Source organism: Notamacropus eugenii, chromosome 1 (assembly GCF_028372415.1).
Source record: "Notamacropus eugenii isolate mMacEug1 chromosome 1, mMacEug1.pri_v2, whole genome shotgun sequence".
Taxonomy (NCBI): Eukaryota; Metazoa; Chordata; class Mammalia; order Diprotodontia; family Macropodidae; genus Notamacropus; species Notamacropus eugenii.
Genome location: NC_092872.1, coordinates 492,669,314 through 492,691,013, shown reverse-complemented (window position 1 = coordinate 492,691,013; position 21,700 = coordinate 492,669,314). Strand labels below are relative to the sequence as shown.

Below are 21,700 nucleotides of genomic sequence, written 5' to 3'. Positions count from 1 at the left end.
TGGTGGTGCCCTTGACAATCCATGTTGATTTCAAGATATCTGTAGGACATCTAATTAGAGATATCCAATAGAGAGTTGGAGATTTAAGATTTAAGGTTGAAATGTAAAAATGAAGATCAATGAAGGGAGAAACAAGTGATTTTGTCATAGACCACCTGGAAAGAAAGAGAAAATAGACGTGTAATTTGGGAAACAGATCACCAATCTGACATAAAGGTAGATACTGCAGTAATAATAAACTTCAATTGTCAAGAAATGTTCTATAATTCTCTTTTCCACCAAAAGCAGTACAACTTAATAACTTTTTGATTTGCTTTAATGATAATTTCATCCTTCAAAAGGCAGAGGAACTAACGAGGAGAAAGTCTACTTTGGATGGAAGAACCTTCTTAGAGTTTGTGACAAAGGAGAAGAAAGCCTAACATAATGTGACATGCATACTCTATCTGGGGGAAGCAAGTTTCAAAGAGTTTGGAGGGAGGAGCAGTTAGATTCTATGGATTGTCCAAAGGAGAATGACTTTTACACTAGAAATGACAGAACAAAAAATGATTAACAGGCAACTGATGCCTCCAATAAGTAACAGTCTGGACTCTATTGCTTCTCCTTTTCTGAAAATTGGGACATTTGCTATTTTCCCATTTTGTTGTACCTCTCCTGTTTTCCCTAATCTTTCAGAAATCACTGATAGTGGCTCAGCAATTAGACCTGTCTGTTCTTCCAGTGTGGAAGATACAGTTTATCTAAACTGGGTGACTTCAAATCATCAAGGGCAGTGAGGCATTTTCTTATAATTTCCTTAATTACCTCCTTCCTAGAATTATTTAAGAGGCTAGACTGTCACTTGTTGGGCATGTTAGAGCAGGGATTCTTTCTTGGTGTATGCTTTGTACTAGACGGTCACTGAGGTCCTTTCCAACTCTGAAATTCAGTGATTCTATCTCTTTTTCTGGTCAACCTTTTCTTGTCCCTATCTGTGGGCTTCCCTAAGGTCCATAACAAACTATTATCCTCTCTGTCTTTTCACTCTCTGAGATCTCATCAGTTACCAAAAGTTCATTTACCTACACAGTATCAAATTTCTTTCCTGAGCTGCCTGCAGAACATTTCCATATGTAAATAATTCATCTCTTTATCCTTCCTCATAAACCCATACCTTGGTAAGCGTTGCATTCTTTTTGAAGACTACAAAGTTTTTTGAAGGAGGAGAATGTTCTCTTTCTTTTTGCTTTTGTACCTTTAATTCCTTGAACACAGCAGACACTTAATAAGTGCTTGGTGAATTTTAAATAGCCATATCCTTAGTGAAGAAAAATATAAAATAAGGAACAAAATATATGAGAGAAATATAACTTGGTCACAAAAGCCGGTGGAGCCAAGATGGTGAGGAAAAGGCAGGAAACTGTCCTGAGCTCTCTCTAATTCCCCTTGAAACAACTTTAAATTACACCTCAAAACAAGTTTTGGAGTGACAAAATTCACAAAAAGAGGGGGTGAAACAATTTTCCAGGCCAAGATAACTTAGAAGTACTACAGGAAAGATCTGTCTCGTGTGGATAAAAGGGGAGCACAGCCCAGCATAGGCAGTGTCCACACAAGTCAGTGGCAGTACCTTAAACCCAGTACAGATCAGCAACTGAGGCCCTGTGCCCCTGATTCAGCAGGCCAGTGGCACAATGGGCTAGCTGTGAGGTCTTTAGCCACAGTGCAGCAGCACTAGAGGCCCTGCTGTAACAGGTACAACTAGGCTGGGTGACCCTGGAGGAACTTGTGGCCAGGCCCCTGGCTCTAGCTGCAAGAAGTTTGGGACAGTGACCCCTGGACTCTAGGAGCAGAAGTCAACTTTAGAAGTCATGAAATAGGTTGGAAAATGAGGAAAAAACAAATAAAAAAAAGCCCTGACCACAGAAAAATACTATAGAGACAGGGAAGATCAAAACAAAATTCACATGAGAGCCACAATGGCAAAATACCTTCATGCAAAGTCACAAAGAGAAATATGAATTGGTGTCAGGCCCACAAAGTCCTCCCAGAACAGCTCAAAAAAGATTTAAAAAATAAATTTAAGAGAGGTAGAATAAAAAGTGGGTAAAGAAGTGAAAGTTACGCAAGAAAATCATGAAAAATAGGTCAACACCTTGGTAAAGGAAGTACAAAAATGGAAAATGACGTAAAAAAATTCAGGGAAGAAAATTCCTTAAAGAGTAGAATTAGCCAAATGGAAAAGGAGGTACAAAAGCTCATTGAAGAAAATCATTCTTTAAAAATTAGAATTGGGCAAGTGGAAGCTAATGACTGAAACATCAAGAATCAATCAAACATTCAAAAAATGAAAAACTAGAAGAAAATGTAAAATACCTCATTAGAAAAACAACCAACCTGGAAAACAGATCCAGGAGAGATAATTTAAGAAATACTGGACTATCTGAAAGCCATGATAAAAGATAAGAGCCTGGACAGCATCTTTTAAGAAATTATCAAGGAAAACTGCCCTGATATCAGTCACAAAAGCCATTTTCTTCTCTTTTGTCCCTTGATTGCCCTTCTCTCCCCAAAAGGAACTTACCTGCAGCTGTAAAAATGGAATATTGAAGAATTTATGTAGATACTTTAAGCCAAAGCTGTTCTTCATGGAAGATTCAGCATATCGAAAATAAGAAGAACCTGGGGGTCTGTTTAAAACAAACAAACCAAACAAGAAAAGAGATAATGCAAAAGAAGTTACAAAACTATCCAAAGGGCACTAAATAGCAAAAAGGGCAGTGCCTAAATATGGAACGTCTTTTTCTGGGCAAACCTCTTCATCCAAGATGAATGTCCTTGGTTTGGAGATGATAATCAACCCTAAGGGAAGTTCATGGTTGAATTTATATTCTTAAATAAAAGTGAGACTTATGGTCTTCTTAGAAAGCTAGAAAAAGGTTTGACATAGTTGTACTTGGATGTGGAAGTCTGACTGCTGCTTCCAGGGATTAATGGGTTACTGAACACAAGGCCTCATAACCTTAATTTTCTGCCCAATTAAAATTGGTGAACTGAGGTTGGGCTATTATGCATTACAAAACAACTACTTTATAAAAGGATCATATACACATGTTCAAGGTATACAGACTAAGCTCAATTATAGAATGATCCAGAACATTAGCTGGGAGATTAGGAATTCAAAAGAAGTAACAAGCAGACTATGTGACAACACTTCATGACTTTAATTTCATGTGTGGCAAAATTTCAAGGATATTCAGTTTCACCAGGGTATTTCTTTTATTAATGCCAACAGAAATGTCTCTACAACTTCACAGGGTCTTTATTAGCTGTTCTTGTCAAAAATTTTTTCTTCTGGTATCAAGTCTATGGTGAACCTCTACTAACTTCGTTGGGTTAATCCTGGATAAAAGGTATGTAATCTATTGCTGGGGGTATGGTCAAAACCTTTCTATCTTGGAAGGACCTGCCAGCAATGCACTCTGCTGGCATAGCCTTTAAGAATTCAAGCTCATATCTACAATATAACAATGTGTTAGAGTAGTAATATGCTGTGCTAAAATTACTTTTTAGTGGAGACAAACATATGAGGCAAATGGAATGATATCTATGCATGGAGAAATGAAATTTGGGAACACAAATAGGGGAAAATATGCAAAGAGTAAGGTTTTATATTGATGTCTACATCCTAGTCAGACAGATCTGTCAGATCTGTGGATTTTTATCCACAGAATCTTAGAAGCAATTTCAGAGGCCATCTAACCCAACAAATACCCAAATAAGAATTAGATATATTTAACAAACAGTTCTCTATCCTTTTTTTGAAGACTTCCAGTGGGGGAATCCCCTACTATTGGAGGCAGCCCATTCTAATTTTAGATAGTTCTAATTGTTAGGAAGTTTTTCCTTACATCAAGCCCCAATTGAGCTCTTTGCAATTTCCACCTACTATTCCTTGTTCTGCCTCAAAGGGCCAAACAGACCAAATCTAACTGCTCTTCCATCAGACAACCCTATCTCTTCTTCAGATTCAACACCTCCAATTCCAGTAACAAATCCTCACATGGCATGAACTGAATCAAGCCTTTCATCATCTTGTATATCTTTCTCTGGATACTCTCCAGATTATTAATGTCTTTCCTAAAATGTAGTGCTTAGAACCGAACATAGTATTTGCACTATATTACATGCTTTTCTTAATGGAGCCTAACATGGCATGATTTTTCTTGCCTGATCACCTTTTCCTCCTGGATACTATCAATTATCTAAGTTTTCATTACACTGCTCTTTCTCAGTACTCCTACCTGTCTGACTGCTCCTTCTTAGTTTCCTTTGCTGGATCTTCATCCACGTTATGCTCACTAACAAAGGCTCTGTTGTGGGTCCTCTTCTCTTTTTTCTCACTTGGTGATTTCATCAGCTCCTATAAGTTAAATTATCATCTCTATGCAGATGATTCCCCAATCTATTCCCTAGTCTCTTTTCTGAGCTCCAGTGTGGAATCAGCAACTGCCTTTTGGATATCTTGAACTCAACAATTCTAAAACAGAACTCATTAATTTTTTTTCCAAATCCTACCCCCTTCCCATTTTATTAATGTCTAACCTAGTCAAGGAGTCTGGCAATCTTGGTGTCATCTTGGAGGCCTTACTCTTATCGTATACATTCAATGTGTTGCCACATTTTGTACTACCTTTATCTCTACCATTTCTACCTTCACATCTCTTGTATATATCATCTTCTCTCACAAAACCACTACTTTAGGCCCTCATCACCTTTTACTATTACAGTCTCCTTCTAATTTATTTCAATCCATCCTCCACTTGGCTGCTGAAATTGTCAAAGTGCAGGTCTGACCATGTCACCCTGTTACTCCAGGATCATATATAAAGTTCTTCTTATTGTAAGTTTTTCACAACCTGGCTCCTTCCTACACTGTCAGTTTTCTCATATTTTCCCCCTCTCTGTGCACTCCTTCAATGAATTTATACTGGCTTACTTGCCATTTCTCACACACAACGTCCCACATATCCTGTAATTATGCCTTTGCATTGATGTCTCCCATGCTTGGAATGCTTTTTTTCCTCACTTTGATCTCTTAGAAACCTTGGCTTCCTTCAAGACTCTGATCAAATTCAATCTTCTGCAGAAGATCTTTTCCAAGTGTTCTCAGCTGCTACTGTCTTCCCCTCTAAGGTTACCTTCCATTTCCTCTGTAGGTATCTTGGAAAAATCTATTTATGTATGTTGTCTTCCTCATTAGAATGTAAGGTAAGTTCCTTGAAGTCAAGACCTGTTTCTGTCTTTCTTTGTACTCCCAGTGCCTAGCACAGTACCTGATACATAGTAAGAGCTTAATAAATGCTTGCTGACTGCCTGCCACATCATGCTGTTGACTTATGTTGGGCTTGTTCTTTGCTAAAAACCTACAGATCTTTCTCTGAAGAATTGTTGTATAGCCATCTTACATTTGTGAGGTTGAATTTTTGAAGCATAAAATTTTACATTTCTTTCTATTAAACTTCATCTTATTAGATTCAGTTCAATGTTTTAGTCTATCAATATTTTTTTGCATCCATACTCTGTCATCCAATGTATTAGTTATCCCTCCTAATTTTGTGTCACCTCCAAATTGATAATCATATCACCTATGCTTTTATGTTAACAGCATAGGGATAAGTACAGATCTCTGAGGCACTTAAATGGAGAAACCATTAGTGACTAGTTTTCGGATATGACCATTCAATAAACTCTGAACCCACCCAACTGTATTATTATTATTATTGCCACACATCTATCCTTTCCATGATAATCACATTACTGGTGTCATCAAATGTTTCACTAAAATCTAAGCTAATTACAATTATAGTATTTCCCTTATCTTTCAGAATCCACTAAACCTGAAAAAAAAAAGGAATTAATATTAAGCTACCATGACTAATTCTTCATGAAGCTATGATGGTTTTCTGTGAACCCTTATCATTAAGATAAGGATATGGTGCTTAGTGTGTGAGAAGAGTGCCACACCAATGTTAAAGAGGGCTCATTGCTGAGATCACAGTATATATCCATTTATGTGCCTTAAATTCTACATGTACATTCTAGCAGCATTTGGTAACTTAAGTGCCAGCTATCGATAAGGAAATATGTTAGGTGCCGAGGATAGAAAGACAAAAATGAAAAATCCTGACCTCAATAATTTGTGGGGTGGGGGAGAATGTAACAAAAATGGGAGCTCCTAGAAGGAGGGACTACGTCTTATACTTTTTCATCTGTCCCCTCCTCCTCCCACTCCTGATATAGCACAATGCCAAGTAAAGTACAGGTACTCAGTAAGTGTTGATTACATGTAGGCATCTTGACCATAGGGACACTTTTGTCTTTGTCTCTGTATCCCTGGCATCTTGCACATAGAAGGTGCTTAACAAATGTTTAATTGAATGAATCTTTTACTTGGATGAAGAGGTTTTCATCCAATGCTAATATGCACTTTGGAACACAGAATTATTTTGTTAAATTAAAAAAACATTTGTTATGTGCTTCCTATGAGCAGGGTAGAGTACTAATGCTGGGGACACAAAGATGAGATGGGACAGTACCTGACTGTCCAGATAAAGTAGAACAAAGACGAAAGTGATTGTAGAAAACAAGCACTGCCTGACACCACCTACCTGTTGAGGTTATCAATAAACTCCCGCACATCATCTGGCAGGATGACTCGGTGTTCCCCCATGTCTCTGTAGTTCCCCAGCACACACACGGGGACATGGGTCGGCACTTTGGGAAGTTCCCGAAGTATGTAGTTGAAGGTCCTTGATCATACAGGACAGGTAAAGTTATTCCAGTTTTAGCACATTGTAGTAGATTCATTTTTTTTTGAACCTTCTAAAAATGCTCTGCCCAAAAGTAGATATTTTTTCTGAATAAAACTATGTTGAAGTCCAAATGCTTATTCTCTTTGGATTCTAATTAATAGCTAGTTAGCATTTATGTAGCACTTTAAGGTTTGCAAAGAGTTTTACAAATTTTGTCTTCTTAACAACACTAAGAGGTAGGTGCTATTTGTTGTCACATTTTACAGAGGGAGAAAATGAGGCAGTCAAAGGTTAAGTGACTTGCTCAGGGTCACAGAGTAAGAAAGTGTCTAAAGCAGGATTTGAACTCAGATCTTCCTGATTTCAGGTCTAGCTCCCTGTATCATCTAGCTTATTACTTTAAATTTGGTAATAGTAGTTTCAGAAATTTTAGCAACACAAGTTACTTTTTAAAAAATGCACAAAGAATTTCAATATTTTGGATTGCTTGGGGGAGCAAATATATAAATTAGCACAAAATCTTAATTATATTTCAAAAGAAGTTTTGCTGCTTTTAAGTACATACTGTACATTTAAGCTAATTGCTGACAAGTATCTATGTATTTATTCATTAAAAGTTGTCAAGTCATTACTGTGTGTCAGGTACTGTGCTATGTGCTAAGGATGAAAGATAAATGAAAACTGCTTTAACTGAATATAAAGTACATCTGTTACATATACATAAACATAATTATTATATAAAATATTATGCTAATGTCTTTCTAAAAGTTTGTTTTCTAATGCTGCTTGATATCTTGTTGATATAAATTTGGGTGAGAATTTCCTTCACACACATTTGGAAGTAAACTTCGACTAAATTTCAGGTCAAATAATCAAATTCTGAATACAGTTCAAATGAATGAAGCATTACTATTACCCATTGCTCAAAACAACTTCTGCTTCACCTTTAAACCCTTTTTAACTAATAGATGATGATCTATTTGGGCTGTGACTTTAGTGTCAAGAATCTGAGTAAGTCACAGAACTACTCATATGTCTAGAGAATAGAAAAGTCAGACACTTTAAAATCAACTAATTAAAAGTATTTCTAGCAATATATTGGAAAACATTTTGAAAACAGATCAACAACAACTCAGCCAAACTGATTCACTCAAATGAAATAATCAGATACTAGGGAATATTGATCTCTCCTAGGGCCAAAAGACTCTCTTATATAAGCTCAGCTGCTGTGATCCAAGTAGTTTAAAAAATTCAGTGACCTTCCATGTCATCTTTCATATGTATTTGAGACTTGTTAACAGAAAGAGGACCTGATGGAATATTTCTGTTGATAAACTAATGCCCTTGGAGTACTACTGAACAAGAGGTAAGAGTTATTGGGGTTTTTAGCTTAAGCTAACAGTCTTTCACAAATCATACAATCCAAAGGTGTCCCAGGTCAGGTGGAAATAAACCAAATGAATAATCCTATTACATAAATGGAAAAGTTTCACTCTGTCTTAAAAGTTGATACATTAAGTTTGGGAGCTCTTTGCATAACCAGCAGTTGTTGCTGTTTTTCACATGGGATGCTCTTTTTTCATATGGCTGTATCTTGCTAAGCTACTTGCCTCAAATAAATTCCTATAGAAATAAGCTGCAAATTAATCCCCAACTGAATAAAAAAAATTTCCTTTAATCCATTTAAAATGGGTTACACTTTAAGAATTCTGTAGTTTCTTGCCCTCATATTAACTTATTAATTTTTTGATGGAACTGTGATCTTGTTGGTGCAGATACTTCCCCTCCAGGTTTAATTCACAATCCATGCTCACTGTATGATGCTTTTCCATGTGCTCCTATAAAACCTCCACAGTGTACCTGCTTAACATGATAGAACTGTATTGGTACCAATGAAGTATATGAGCCATTCCTCACTTTCTATAAGATCAGTTCAATTCCCTTTCCAGTTAAACATTTCTCTGATAATCTTTTATGTTGCTTCTCCTGCATAATTCTTTACTGGTAATACAGAAGTCTACTTACTCTTATCATTCACCTCCTTATTGCCCTGTGGGTGCACTACAACTTCAGTTCTTTGGAGACTATGGCATTCCACGTAACAGAGTTCCCAAACTTATTTGGCCCACTATCCCCTTTAAAAAAAATACTCAGTGCCCCCCTAGAAATCTATTTTCTTTAACCCTTTAATAGTTTTTTTTTTGGAAATCTGCATAATTTCAAAAAATATAAAATGTTTTTTTTCCAAAATGACATCTTAAATCTAATATTTTATTGTAAATTTGTGCGTTTTTTCCTGCATTGAAATTTTGATAACACAATACTGCATCACATAACTATACAGCATCATACTGTAAACAAGTTATTACCTGCACAGATTTATGCCAATGCATGCTGGACTTCTGAACATCACATGACACAATGGCCTGCCAACTACTTGCTTCTTAAGACCTATCAGCAGACTTGACCACTGATCAGTTATAACTTGCATTTTGTGTGTTTATTTGGAAAATGATGTAAACAATCACTTTTACTTTTACTGTTACACAATAAATGAAACAGATACAAATGGCTTTTCAAAATTTTCTTCGCTTCTCCTTTCCTCATGTTTCCACTATCCCCTTATTTTTATTCAACTCTACCCCTCCACTGTACCTGAGGCTACTAAAGCCCCCTTCAATTGTTCCAGTGACCCCCAGGGGGCTCTATTGCCCACTTTGGGAACCTCTGTATAACTACCAAAGGAATAGGGACAAGGATGGGGTCTGGATTTTTTATTTCATTAGTAAAGGGAACTCTGGGCTGAGAAATTCTTTCCACCAATGTAGGCTGGGACATTCTCTGCAACTCACAGTCTCAAGAGAGTTGCCTGGGAGCAAAGAGAGGTTAAGTGAGTTGCCTAGAATCACAAAATCTGTATGTCTCTGAGGCAGGAAGACTCTGGTTTTCCTAATTCTGATACCAGTTATCTATCCACTATGATAAGTTGTCTCTCACCAGAAGACACAGTATTAAAAAAATGAATTTTTGTTTAAGGAGAAAACTGTGATCATTAAAAATATTGCATAATTTATTAAATGCAATCTAGCCTATTCTCTTCTTCCTGTCCAATTTATTATCCTTCTATAGCATGTATCCAATATATATATGCATGAATGAACCAGTTCTATGGCTGTTCATCCAACTGTAACATCACAGTCTGGACAACATTCATACATTACTTTTTTTCTATGTGAATAGTTAGGCCAAACTCCTTTAAGTAATTATGAATATCATTTAACAGATTCTGTAATATTCTGGGACTTGAGGCAATCAGCATAATCACCTGAAATCAGAAGCATGTGAAAGACCTCACCATTCAGAAGCAACTACTCTTCCATCTAAATTCTGTAATGGACATCCTTCAAGACAATGGCAAACACCTCTGGTGAGCATATATCTCCATATTTTATGCCCATTTTGACATTAATAATCAAAGAGTTGAACACAGTTTCCTCAATTATAAAATGAGGATAATAATAGCACCTACTTCATAAGGTCACTGTGAGGATCAAATAAGATTAAAATTTGGAAAGCCAAGACAAAGTAGGTACTTTAATGCTTACTCCTCTCTCTCCCTTTGTTTCATCTTTTGTGGGTTTGAACATGTGTGATTTTGACATAAGCATAGGAAACACAAGCTTGTTGGAAATTAGTGCTTTAAGGCTACAATATGCTCTATGAACTCAATTTTTTAAAAAGAATCAACAAATGGGACTTTTTTGGTATTCTCTACATTTTAGTCAATTATGTAACTGTAAATATGTGGTCTAGTATAGCATGCTGTTTGAAAAAGGCTGCTGGTTCACTTTTCATAAGTTTTTTTTTTTTTAGCAAGGAAATCCTCAATACCTATGTAGATTATTTTCATAAAGTAGATATGTGAATCAGTAGCCTTTTGCTCAGTACTTTCTGAACTTTTCCACCTTTTTAAAGTGGTAATATTGTTACTTCTCCCCTCACCCTGAAACATTTGGTATTGTCTTATCTTTCAAAATATTCTGAAAGATATTTGGAATCCATCTCTTAAAGTATTCAAAATTGTGCAAATCTCTTCCTAATATTCTTTGTGTGGTCCTGCTTCTTTTAAATTTTTTTTTTTAGATACTTCAACTTCTTTATACTAAAAGTTGAGGAATAAGATGTTAAAGTCCCAATATGGGAGATGCACTGTCAGTGATGAAGAATTTGCTTATAGAAAACGCTGAGATATTTCCTTTATTTTGGTGTGTCATCTTCATTTTCATTTCATTTTTAACCATTCTTAGGATGATCAAGCTTAAATAGGTCTCACACCAAGCTTTGTTCAACCATACCTTCTCTCTGTTTCTTCCTATTTTATATGAAGTGATATTCAATTTAATTAAACAAATTTTTACTAAGTGTCTATTATATGCCAATCACCTTGCCAGGTACTGGCACAGTATGAAGAGAAAAGCTCACTCAAGGAACTTAAAATTCTGTTGGTGAGAAATATGTAAAAATGAGTAAATAAAAATATATACAAAGTAAATACAAAGTCTTCGGGATTGGAGAGGGAGAGAGAGCACTAACATCTAGAGGTGGGCAATTAGGAAATATTTCATGTAGGAAGAGACATTTAAAATTAGTCTTAAAGGGAGCTAGGGATTCTAAGAGGGTGAAGAAGGGCAGCATTTCCAGCATAAAGGACAATCTGAGCAAAGAGAGAGGCAGAAGATGGAATGTTGCATACAGGAAACAGCAAGTAGGCCAGAAGGTTGGTATATAAAGTATGAGAGTGAAGTAATGTGAAATCAGTTTAGAAAGAGACTGGAAAAGACTATAAAGGGCTTTCAATGCCAAACAGAGAACTTGTATTTTTCTTCCTAGAAGTAATAGGGAATTATTGAAACTTCTTTACTAGGGGAATAACAAGGTCAGATTTATATTTTAGGAATCTCTACTTGGTAGCTATACGGAAAATGAACTGGCGAGGAGCCTGAAAACGGAGCAATCAGGAAGCTCTGATAACAGTCTATACTTCTAAGTCTAAGGTTATAAAAATCTGAACTAGGGGCAGTGGCTGTGTGACAGGAGAGAAAGAGAGAGACTGTATGGAAACAGAATCAAAAGAACTTGGCAACTAATTAGATATAAGGCGAGATGAGGAAGAGTAAAGAATGAAAGGTTGGGAACTTGGGTAACTGGAAAGATGACTGCATGCTTTACAGCAACATTTAACTGAGAAAGAAGGGTGGACTTAAGGGGGAGGTAATAAAATCTATTTGAGGGCCTGACACAAAGACTTGGGTGTCATAAACAGAAATAACTGAACTAAGAGGAACTGATGTGATTTACAGAGAGGGTTTCCATAAAGAAGAGATGAGGACCCAGGACAATGCTCTAGGGGGACCATCAATGGGGATGGGACATAGATAATAAAACCAAAAAGACAGAGAAGAAACTACCAGGCAGGTGGGTAGGGAACAAAGAAAGAACAGTCATGCAAATCAAGGGAGAGAGAATCTAGAAAGGGGCAAGCATGGTCAACATAGGTATAAAGGTCAAGAATTATGAAGTCTGAAAAAAGGTCAACAGATTTAGCAATTAAACCCCAAAGACTGCAGCTTCTGGGATAAGAACTCACTGTTTGATAACAACTGCCAAGAAAACTGGAAAATAGAATGGCAAAAACTGGGCATAGACCAACATCAGACACCGTATGCTGGAATAAAGTCCAAATGGATACACGACATAGGTATAAAGGCTGGTACTATACACAATCAGGGGAGCAAGGAATAGTTTATCTATCAGATTTATGAAGAATGGAGGAATCTGTGACCAAACAAGAGAGAGAGAACATTATGAAATGCAAAATGGATAATTTTGATTACAATAAATTGAAAAGTTTTTGCAGTACAGGTAATGTGGTATAGAAATCTGTCTTGCCCTACAAGGAAAGAGAGAAGATGGAGATAAGGGAAGGAAGGGGTGTGACAGAAAGGAGGGCAGATTGGGGGAAGGGGTAATCAGAATGCATGGTGTCTTGGGGTGTGGGAGGGGAAAGATGAGGAGAAAATTTGAAACTCAAAATCTTGTGGAAATGAATGTTGAAAACTAAAAAATAAATTAATTAATTAAAAAAAAGTTTTTGCACAAAGTCAATGCAACCATGATTAGGAGGGAAGCAGAAAACTAGGAAAGAATTTTTACACCTAATGTCACTGATAAAGTCTTCATTTCTAAAATATATAGACAACTGAGTCAAATTTAGAAGAATACAAGTTGATAGATAAATAGTCAAAGGCTACGAACAGGCAGTTTTCAGAGGAAGAAATTAAAATTATCTATAGTCATGTGAAAAAATGCTCTAAATCATTATTGATTAGAGAAAATGCAAATCAAAACAACTCTGAGGTACCTCATCACACCTATCAGATTGGCTAACATGACAAAACAGGAACATGATAAATGTTGGAGAAGATGTGGGAAAGTTAGAACACTAATTCATTGTTGGTAGATCTATGAGTTGATCCAACGGTTCTGGAGAGCAATTTGGAACCATGTCCAAAGGGCTATAAAAATGTACATATCCTTTAACCCAGCAATATTGCTTCTAGCTCTGTATCTGGGCCAAAAGGACCCACATGTACAAAAATATTTATAGCAACTCCTTTTGGGGTGGCCAAGAATAAACTGGGGAATGACTGAACAAGTTGTGGCATATGAATATAATGCAATACTATTGTACTATAGAAATGATGAGCAAGTAGACTTTGGGAAAACTGATACATGAACCAATGCTGAGTGAAGGGAGGAGAACTGCGCACACATTAACAGTCACAGTGTGCGAGGAATTTTTCTGGTAGACTTAGTACTTCATTGCAATGCAAGGACCTAAAACATTTCCAAAGGACTCATGATGCAAACCAGGAGTCAGAAAGCAGAATGAAGTAGACTATTTTCTTTTTCGTTATGTTTTGTTGTGTTTTTTTTTCTCATGGTTTCTCCCATTTGTTATAATTCTTCTATGCAACATGACTGATGTGTAAATGTATTTATTAGGAATATATGTGTAGAGATCATATAAAATTTCATGCTGTCTTGGGGAGGGAGGGGGAGAAAATTTAAAACTTAGGGAAGTGAATGTTGAAAACTGAAAGCAAATAAATTTTGGGAAAAAAATTTAAAAAAAGATTTAGCAATTAAGAGGTAGGTAAAACCTTGGCAAGGAGTTCCAGTCAAGTTGTGGAGTCAAAAATCAGCCTGCAAGGGGATGAGAGGTAGAGGGTAAGTGAGTGAAAAACACAAATGTATCTTTTGCTGGGAGTCTGGCTATCAATGGGAGAAGAGATGCAGGGGAACTGGTTCAATCATTCTGGAACGCAATTTGGAACTATGCTCAAAGGGTTTAGCACATACCCTTTAACTCACCAATATTACTACTAGGTTTGTATTCCAAAGAGATCAAAGAAAAAAGAAAAACATCCATTTATACAAAGATATTTATAGCTATTCTTTTGGCTGCAGCAAAGAGCTGGGGACAAAGGAGATGCCTACCAGTTGGGAAATGGCTGAACAAATTATGGAATATGAATGTGATAGAATATTGAGTCATAAGAAGTGATGACAAGGATGGTTTCAGAGAAACCTGGAAGGTTTATATAAAATGTATATCTCTTGGTTTAGTATTGATTTCGGTATTTGCTCTAAGAAGTTCATTTGTTATACAAACATGAGACTAAATGTTAAGTTCTTAATTTTTTGTTTTTTTTTGTAATCTTACTTGCTATGTGTCATGTCTACTACCTCCAGTTTCTCTTTTCATGAAAGATTTGTAATATATGGGATTCTGTGTAATATACAAACCTCTTTGGATTCTTTTATTTCTTTTCCTTAAGCCCTATTTTTCAATCCATTTTTTTTTGCCACCCTTCCCTATATCCACCTTCACATTCAAGTTGCCAAGTATTAAAGTACAGGATGACTTAATATGGAAGTTCTCATCAAATTCTTTATGTAATTTCTTTCCCTGCTCTCCCTCTGCAACAGATATTATCAAGCTATAATTATCTTGATAGTGGCCTTTAAAAAAAATGCTCATCATGAGAAATCTCAAGAAATGATATTTCTTGTTATCTTTGGACAGTGAGTGCCTTCTGTTTTCATTTACAGTAACAATGTCAAAATTTCAATGATTCAGTTCTTCCAGTAGCATGTTAAATTAGGCATTTAAAGCTAGTCTAAAAACTACATGATTCTTAGCATCTTCTGCTCCCTTTTCCACCAGTGACTGCAGAAACAGAAGGCGACCAAAGGACTGGGAACCATTTTGAAATTTTCTTTGTTCCTTGAGTTTCCTTGGCCAAAGAATCCATCACATAGTGGTCAGTCTCTAATAATAAACCTTTCCATATTTGACAAGGCTAGTCCTCACAAAACAATCTTGTCTTCAGGACTATAACTGCCTTTCCAGTATGGTAGAAACTTCCAGGCAGTGGGCTATAGCGACATAGCCTTTAAAAATCCTAAGTCATTTCTATGGCAAGAGGCATTAACTTTCTATTATTTTTTTAAATTTAAGCCCTATTTTTATATTTAAGCCCAGCCCTATAGGGACACAGGTGTGGAGACAAAAAGACAGAGGCACTGCATATTCCCTCTTTTGACATTAGTACATGCATTTTAGAAACTGGTCTTCTTTCCACTCCAAGCAAAAAAACCAAATAAACCAAAAAACACCACTACTCTCTGTCCTTGTCTTTTTAAACCATCCATGTCCTTGCTATTAGGCTGAAAAAGCTGATAGGCAGTATTTGTAGGCTGGATGATGATAAAAGTTATGTGTCAAAGCAGAAATACAGACAAATCCCCTTGTAAGTCTACTGTAAATTGTCACGGTATAAAAGCTTGTAAAGGTGAAGAGGGCTGCTTTGTTAAATAAGTTTCCTCATAGTAATGTATACTTTGTTCCTAAATAAAGCTTCTATTAATCTGTCCTGAAATGTGGGAGTTATGATTTTTATTGTAGAGGGAAGTGGTATTGTAACATCTGGGTCAAATGACCAGAAAGTTCTATATTCCTTGAGTATATAAGAACTAATCTATGGTATTTATCAATCACCAGAAGCCATACTCAAAATGTTACAAAAATGCTGGTTGAAGGGAATCACATTAAACTTCCAAGGTACTGGTGAAGTACTAAAGAAGATAAAGGTATTATTATCTATGTTCAGGTGAGTATTAAAAACTGATACTTCAAAACGCATACATTCAGATGTACAAATGTGATACAGGTTAAGTCCAAATAAAGAAGATATTTGGTACCTGGCTATCCTCAAGACTGCGGCACTGGTGAGCTTTGACTGCATCAGTCAAAGACTAATCTGACATAGCTAACTTAGACCTTGTTCACTCTTTACCCAGCTAACCTGTGACTGTCAATCTTCTTTGTTATTTTTTAGACACTGATATCAATCTTGACATAAACAATATGAAATTCCATTTTAACTTCAAGTATTATCTAGGCCGGAGTGGGGAACTTGTGTCCTTGAGTCCACATGTAGCTTTCTAGGTCCTCAAATGTGCCCCTTTGACTGAATCCAAACATCACAGAACAAATCTCCTTAATAAAAGGATTTGTTCTGTAAAACTTGGATTCAGTCAAAGGGCTGCTCTTGAGGACCTAGAAGGCCACAGGTTCCCCATCCCTGGGCCTTGGTTCTTTGTCAGGAAATACACATATTAGTAATAACATCTTCTAAAAACATGGAGAGCCCAAGGCAATATACTTGAGACATTAGGGATTTTGTTTTGGCTCCTTCATCAGATGAATAAGGAGGGTGTCATGTTAAGTTACACGATTAACACTAAATATACAGTCATACTGACCTTGCTAAAAATAAGTGAGAGGCTATTAATTTAGAGAACCACCATAGGTCTTTCTTACCATTGCTTTGTGATATCGAACATCATGACTACCCCATTACAGTTTTTATACACATCCAGGAACTCAGCATCAAGAGCCATCTCTGATTCTGCCTAGGAAAAGAAATAAACAGAGATAACAGATAATTCCATTCCTCCAAAGGTATTTGTAGACATTTTTAAACTCAAAAAACTTTTTAAGCCTAAGTAGGCAGGTGTCTTTGACTGAAAGAATAAAAATATTCTGTCATTTACATGAATTATCAACAATATTAAGCCTGTGGAGTTTGGAAGGTTAGATGTTGTCATTATATCAACAAATTAGTATAAAAAAGCAAGGAAGAAGTGTTTGGGAAGGCAGCCATTCTGGAGCAGGATATTTCTTCTGGTTTAGCTCTTGTTTCCAGAGAACTTTTATAGGGCACAATCAGCAAAACACTGTAATCCTTCCTAGCTCCACTTCTACTTTGTGGCATATCTATTGTTTCTGTGAAACTCTATGTTTAACTGGCTGTGGTGTTCCTAGGAAAGAATAAATTACTCATTTCAGCCCTCTGACAAAAGTCTCATGTATTCCCTAAGGAGGTTTTCCTCCCATGTATTCCCTAAGGAGGTTTTCCTCCTATTCAATCAGGACAGAATTTCAATAAAAAATTATCTCCAGACATGGCAGCTGGACTGGTCAAGTTCAGTAAACACTGAACTCTGTTTTAAATACTAGCCATTTGCAAAGTGCCTTAAATTTCTTTGTTAGTGTGGTCTAGCACTGGACTGGGATTCAGAAGATATGTGTTCTCTAAAACTGGCTTTCTCACTATCACAACCTGCAATCTGGATGAGCCCACACCTCTGTTAAGAGTCTATTTTTTTGCCTATAAAATGGATATGGTTAATGCCCACTTCAGCTAACTTCCAAGGATATTTTGAGAACAAAAATGATAAAAACAGAAGTGAAAGCATAATGAAATACTTAAAAAGTTAAAAGCATCAAATTATTATATTCAATACTTCAAAAGGTTTATAATTTCAAATAGTGTGGTTATTACTCTATTAATGAAGATTGCAGTCCCACCCCCTCTAAACAACCTTATGAAACCTGGTTAGACTGATCCTCAAATGAAACACAGTTCATCTCAAAGCTTATATTCCAAGCTTTCTAGCTTGGTAGAATCTGCTAGAACTTACAGTCTCATTGGTATGGATCTCAAGAACGTAAAATCACCTCCATTACACAATGCGGCATTATTGATGGAGGAATATTATCTTAGTTATTGGAAATTGGGCCCTACATAAGATTTTACATCTGGTTTTTAGGTGGCAATAAAGTACTGCAGATATCTTACTGGTAAACAACTGAAACAAAGTTTATACTTTCTGAAGTCAGATTTTGAATTCCAGTATCTTATAGGTTAGGTCTAACATGTTGCTATGTAAGTGAAAAGTATCCAGCAGCATGAAGTTACTGGTAGATCTCTGATATAAAGAAGGGTCCATGTTCACTATCAACACAGTATATCTTTTGACTACCTCAATTCATCTTCAGAGTTTATGCCCTAGCACTTTGATGCTTAAAGTGTCTCAGAGACTGAAAAATGGATTTTTCTTCAAATCAACTTTTTTGCTCTGAAATCTGTTTAAGAGCTAAGATTTTTGTGAAGGGTAATTCAAGAGTGATCAACTAACTTAAAACACTACTCAAGAAGCTCCAAGAAGAAAACACTACTCCATTCCTGGGGATAAAGAAAAGGTAATATATACTTCACTAACATGTGTTAGATGGTTCAGATGATGTTTGGTACAACTGTGTAACAGATACAAGTAGCCTCTAACTAAACAGACATGACACATGAATGGGCAACTAGTACCATTTGCATCTGTTGTTACCATATATGGGCTCTGAGGAGTCAGTACCTGAAATAAGTGGATCTGATCTGGGCACTCAAGAGATGAGGAGAGTAAAAACAAGGGACAGGTGGGGGGTTCAGAATAATAAAGGGCCATCATTAAAAAGTTCAAAATACAGAAGTTTTTATAGAATTATCAAAGAAACTAACTTGGAAATACATCACATGCATAAAACAACAGACCTGTAACATAAAAAATATATATGTATATGTGTATATGTGTATGTATGTATGTGTGTATGTATGTGTGTATGTATGTATGTATGTATGTATATCTGAGAGAAGATGAAGAACTGAGCATCTCAAAATGGCTTACCTCCTGAGGATCATTTTCCAGTTTCAAACCATCTCCTCGTTTTTTGCACTTTCCTTATTAAAAGACAGAAATAAATTATGGGCTAGAACTGCCGAATATATAAAAATGCAAAACTGTCTAATGGGATGGAGTGTCCTTCCCCACCTCCTTTTCTCCCTCATACGAATAAGGAAACAAGCAAAACTGTTGTAGAATTATAGAATCCAAAGAGCTGGGAGGACCTTCATAGTTTAGCTACTGATTATTACTTGGATACACGATTCCCCTTTTCCTTTCTAAAACATCCTTAATAAATAGTCATCCAGCCTCTTCCTGGGTACTTCCAATGATAGAGAACTCACTAGTTAATGGGGCAACCCATTCCACTGTATATCCTCTTAAGAATCTGAAACATTTTACTGGATCAATTCTATCTAACTGGTTTCACATGAATGTCAATGAAATGAAAGCCAGGGTGAAACGGAAACCCTGCCCTAGGCAAGAAGCAGCTGTTTGAAAAGAAATTAGAGCTATTCTAATTGTTCCCTACTGTTTTAGCTTCAAGTAAAATGTAATATTATTTCAAAATTGGAATGTAGCAAAAAATAAGATGCATACAGGTCAATGTAAATGTGCAGACTTTTTAAACAAAAGATAAGAAAAACCAGGTTGCACTAACCTGAAGCCCTAGTGCATGAAAAAGCAGTTTCAATAGGGTGTTGGAAAAACTGTTAAGCCACCTTCATATGAGTTGCTTCTAGTGAATTCAGCAGCAAAAATGATCATAAGGCTGCAAGGAGTGGCCTAGGAGGAAAGGTAAGGTCTCAATATTCTCAAACTAGTTCCTAGACCAGTTTTAAGAAAATTCTTAGAATAAAGGCAAGGAACCTTCTTCTGATGGGTGTCATGAAAACGGTAACTCAGTTTGACTTCTTTCTCGTTCCTGTCACTGTCACTTAATGGCTTTGATGTTTGGGCATTGTACAACAGTGATGGCACAAAGATAGAGTCCTCATTATAACTGTTAAACTAGCAGTACTTCTTAAACTTTTTCCACATGCTCTTCAACTTGGGTTGATCATAAACCAGAGTTTAAGAAGTACTGAAAGAGTAAGGGGTCAGAAAGAATTTCTGAAACATTTCTAACCTTGTAAAATCTCCTCTCTATATCCCCCTTTCTCCCAAGAAAATCACAAAGGGGAAAATATTTCACCAGATAAAAATAGAGGTTGCCTAATGCTCTTTTAAAAGCCAATGGCTGGATCTTAAATAGTAAGCCATATATATTCTTTTGGGCAAAGATGAGAGAATGATCAGTGTTTGTGAAAACTGGGAAAATAGCCCCAAAGCTTTTATTCATTAGAACCAAGGAAGGGGTTTTCCACTACCAAAGTAGAAAATGTTTCAGTGATAATAAAACTGTATACCTTTAAATCTGAAAGGATCTGCTATCAGAATGTTAATACTTTTTGAGTCACAGAACATAGGGCTAGAAAGGACACTGGATGATAAAATATCTGTAAGCAGGCCTTCAACCCATCCAAAACAGGTAGCTATGCACCTTATTCTTATGGGTTCACAAGAAAGGGAATTTTTATAGCCTCTCAATTACCTTTGCATTGGTCATCTTTCTCTCCAGAACTTTTCCTATACAGAAAAATGGTCAGGGTTCATCTTGGGCTTTTTTGCAATATACTCTCTTGGTGCTCACTTCAACTATGAAGGGTTTAATTATCATTTCTATGCAGGTGATGCCTAGATTTATATATCCTGATTTCTTTCTCTCTCTGAGACAACTGGGGCTAAATGACTTGCCCAATGTCATACAACTATTAAGTATCTAAGGCTGGATTTGAATTCAGGACTTCCTAACTCTGGATCTGATGCTACCTAGCTGCCCTGGTTGGTCTCTTGAACTACATACAAATGCATTAGGTCATTTTTGACTCAATGTCCCATAGGCATTTCCCCTAAACTCACTCCTCTTCTGAACTTCCCTACTTCAGAGAAGGGCAAACTAGCTACTCAGGTTCAAAACTTTGTAGTCTTCCTCAGCTCTTCACATTTCCTCACCTCACATAGCCAATACATTTTTAAGTCTTATCTGAGTAACTCTTGTTTACTTTAGGATCAAATGCAAACTCTGTTTGGTCTTTACGATCTGGTTCCAGTCTATCTTTATAGCTTTATAAGTGTGTTTGTCCTTTGGTGCCAAAGAAGACCATGCCATCAGAGAAATAATGACATGACTTGCACTTGACTTTGTTTTTGAGTGAAGGAGGGCTGTGCAGGTTACCAGCCTCACTTCTCCTCCAAAGCCATCTGAATCCAGTGACCAGATATTCATCAGGATGACTGGAGATGACCCAGGATGAGGCAGTTGGGGTGAAGTGACTTGCCCAAGGTAACACAGCTAATGAGTGTCAAGTATCTGAGGTAAGATTTGAACTCAGGTCCTCCTGATTCCTGTACTGGTGCTCTATCCACTGCACCACCTAGCTGCCCCCTAGCTTTATACTTCATTATAATGAATGTCCTTTCATGCAATCTCATAGCCTTCTTGCTGTCTGTCCCATGGCACTCCATCTTCTATCTCTGTGCCTCCACAAAGGCTCTCCATTATGCTTGAAACAGGCTCCTTCGATTAATATGTGTACATATTGTCTCTCCCAATGGCATCTAAGTTCCTTGAGGGGGGAGACCTTTCCATTTTTGTCTTTGTATCTCCATTGTCTTGTAAAATGCCTGCTACGTAGTAGGCACTTAACTGCTTGCTG

At 36.6% G+C, this 21,700-nt stretch overlaps 1 protein-coding gene across 2 annotated transcripts in view; it reads right to left on the bottom strand.

Annotated features, from left to right (window-relative positions):
* RABL6 (RAB, member RAS oncogene family like 6) overlaps positions 1–21,700 on the bottom strand; it is a 79,374-nt gene that overhangs the window by 34,891 nt on the left and 22,783 nt on the right. For both annotated transcript variants that reach the window (XM_072633021.1, XM_072633022.1), the window contains exons 4-7: positions 18,945–18,997; positions 16,747–16,838; positions 6,654–6,794; positions 2,567–2,672 (exon numbers count right to left, since the gene is read on the bottom strand). In XM_072633021.1, the coding sequence (XP_072489122.1) occupies positions 2,567–2,672; positions 6,654–6,794; positions 16,747–16,838; positions 18,945–18,997 (392 nt within the window). The remainder of the gene's footprint in view (positions 1–2,566; positions 2,673–6,653; positions 6,795–16,746; positions 16,839–18,944; positions 18,998–21,700) is intronic.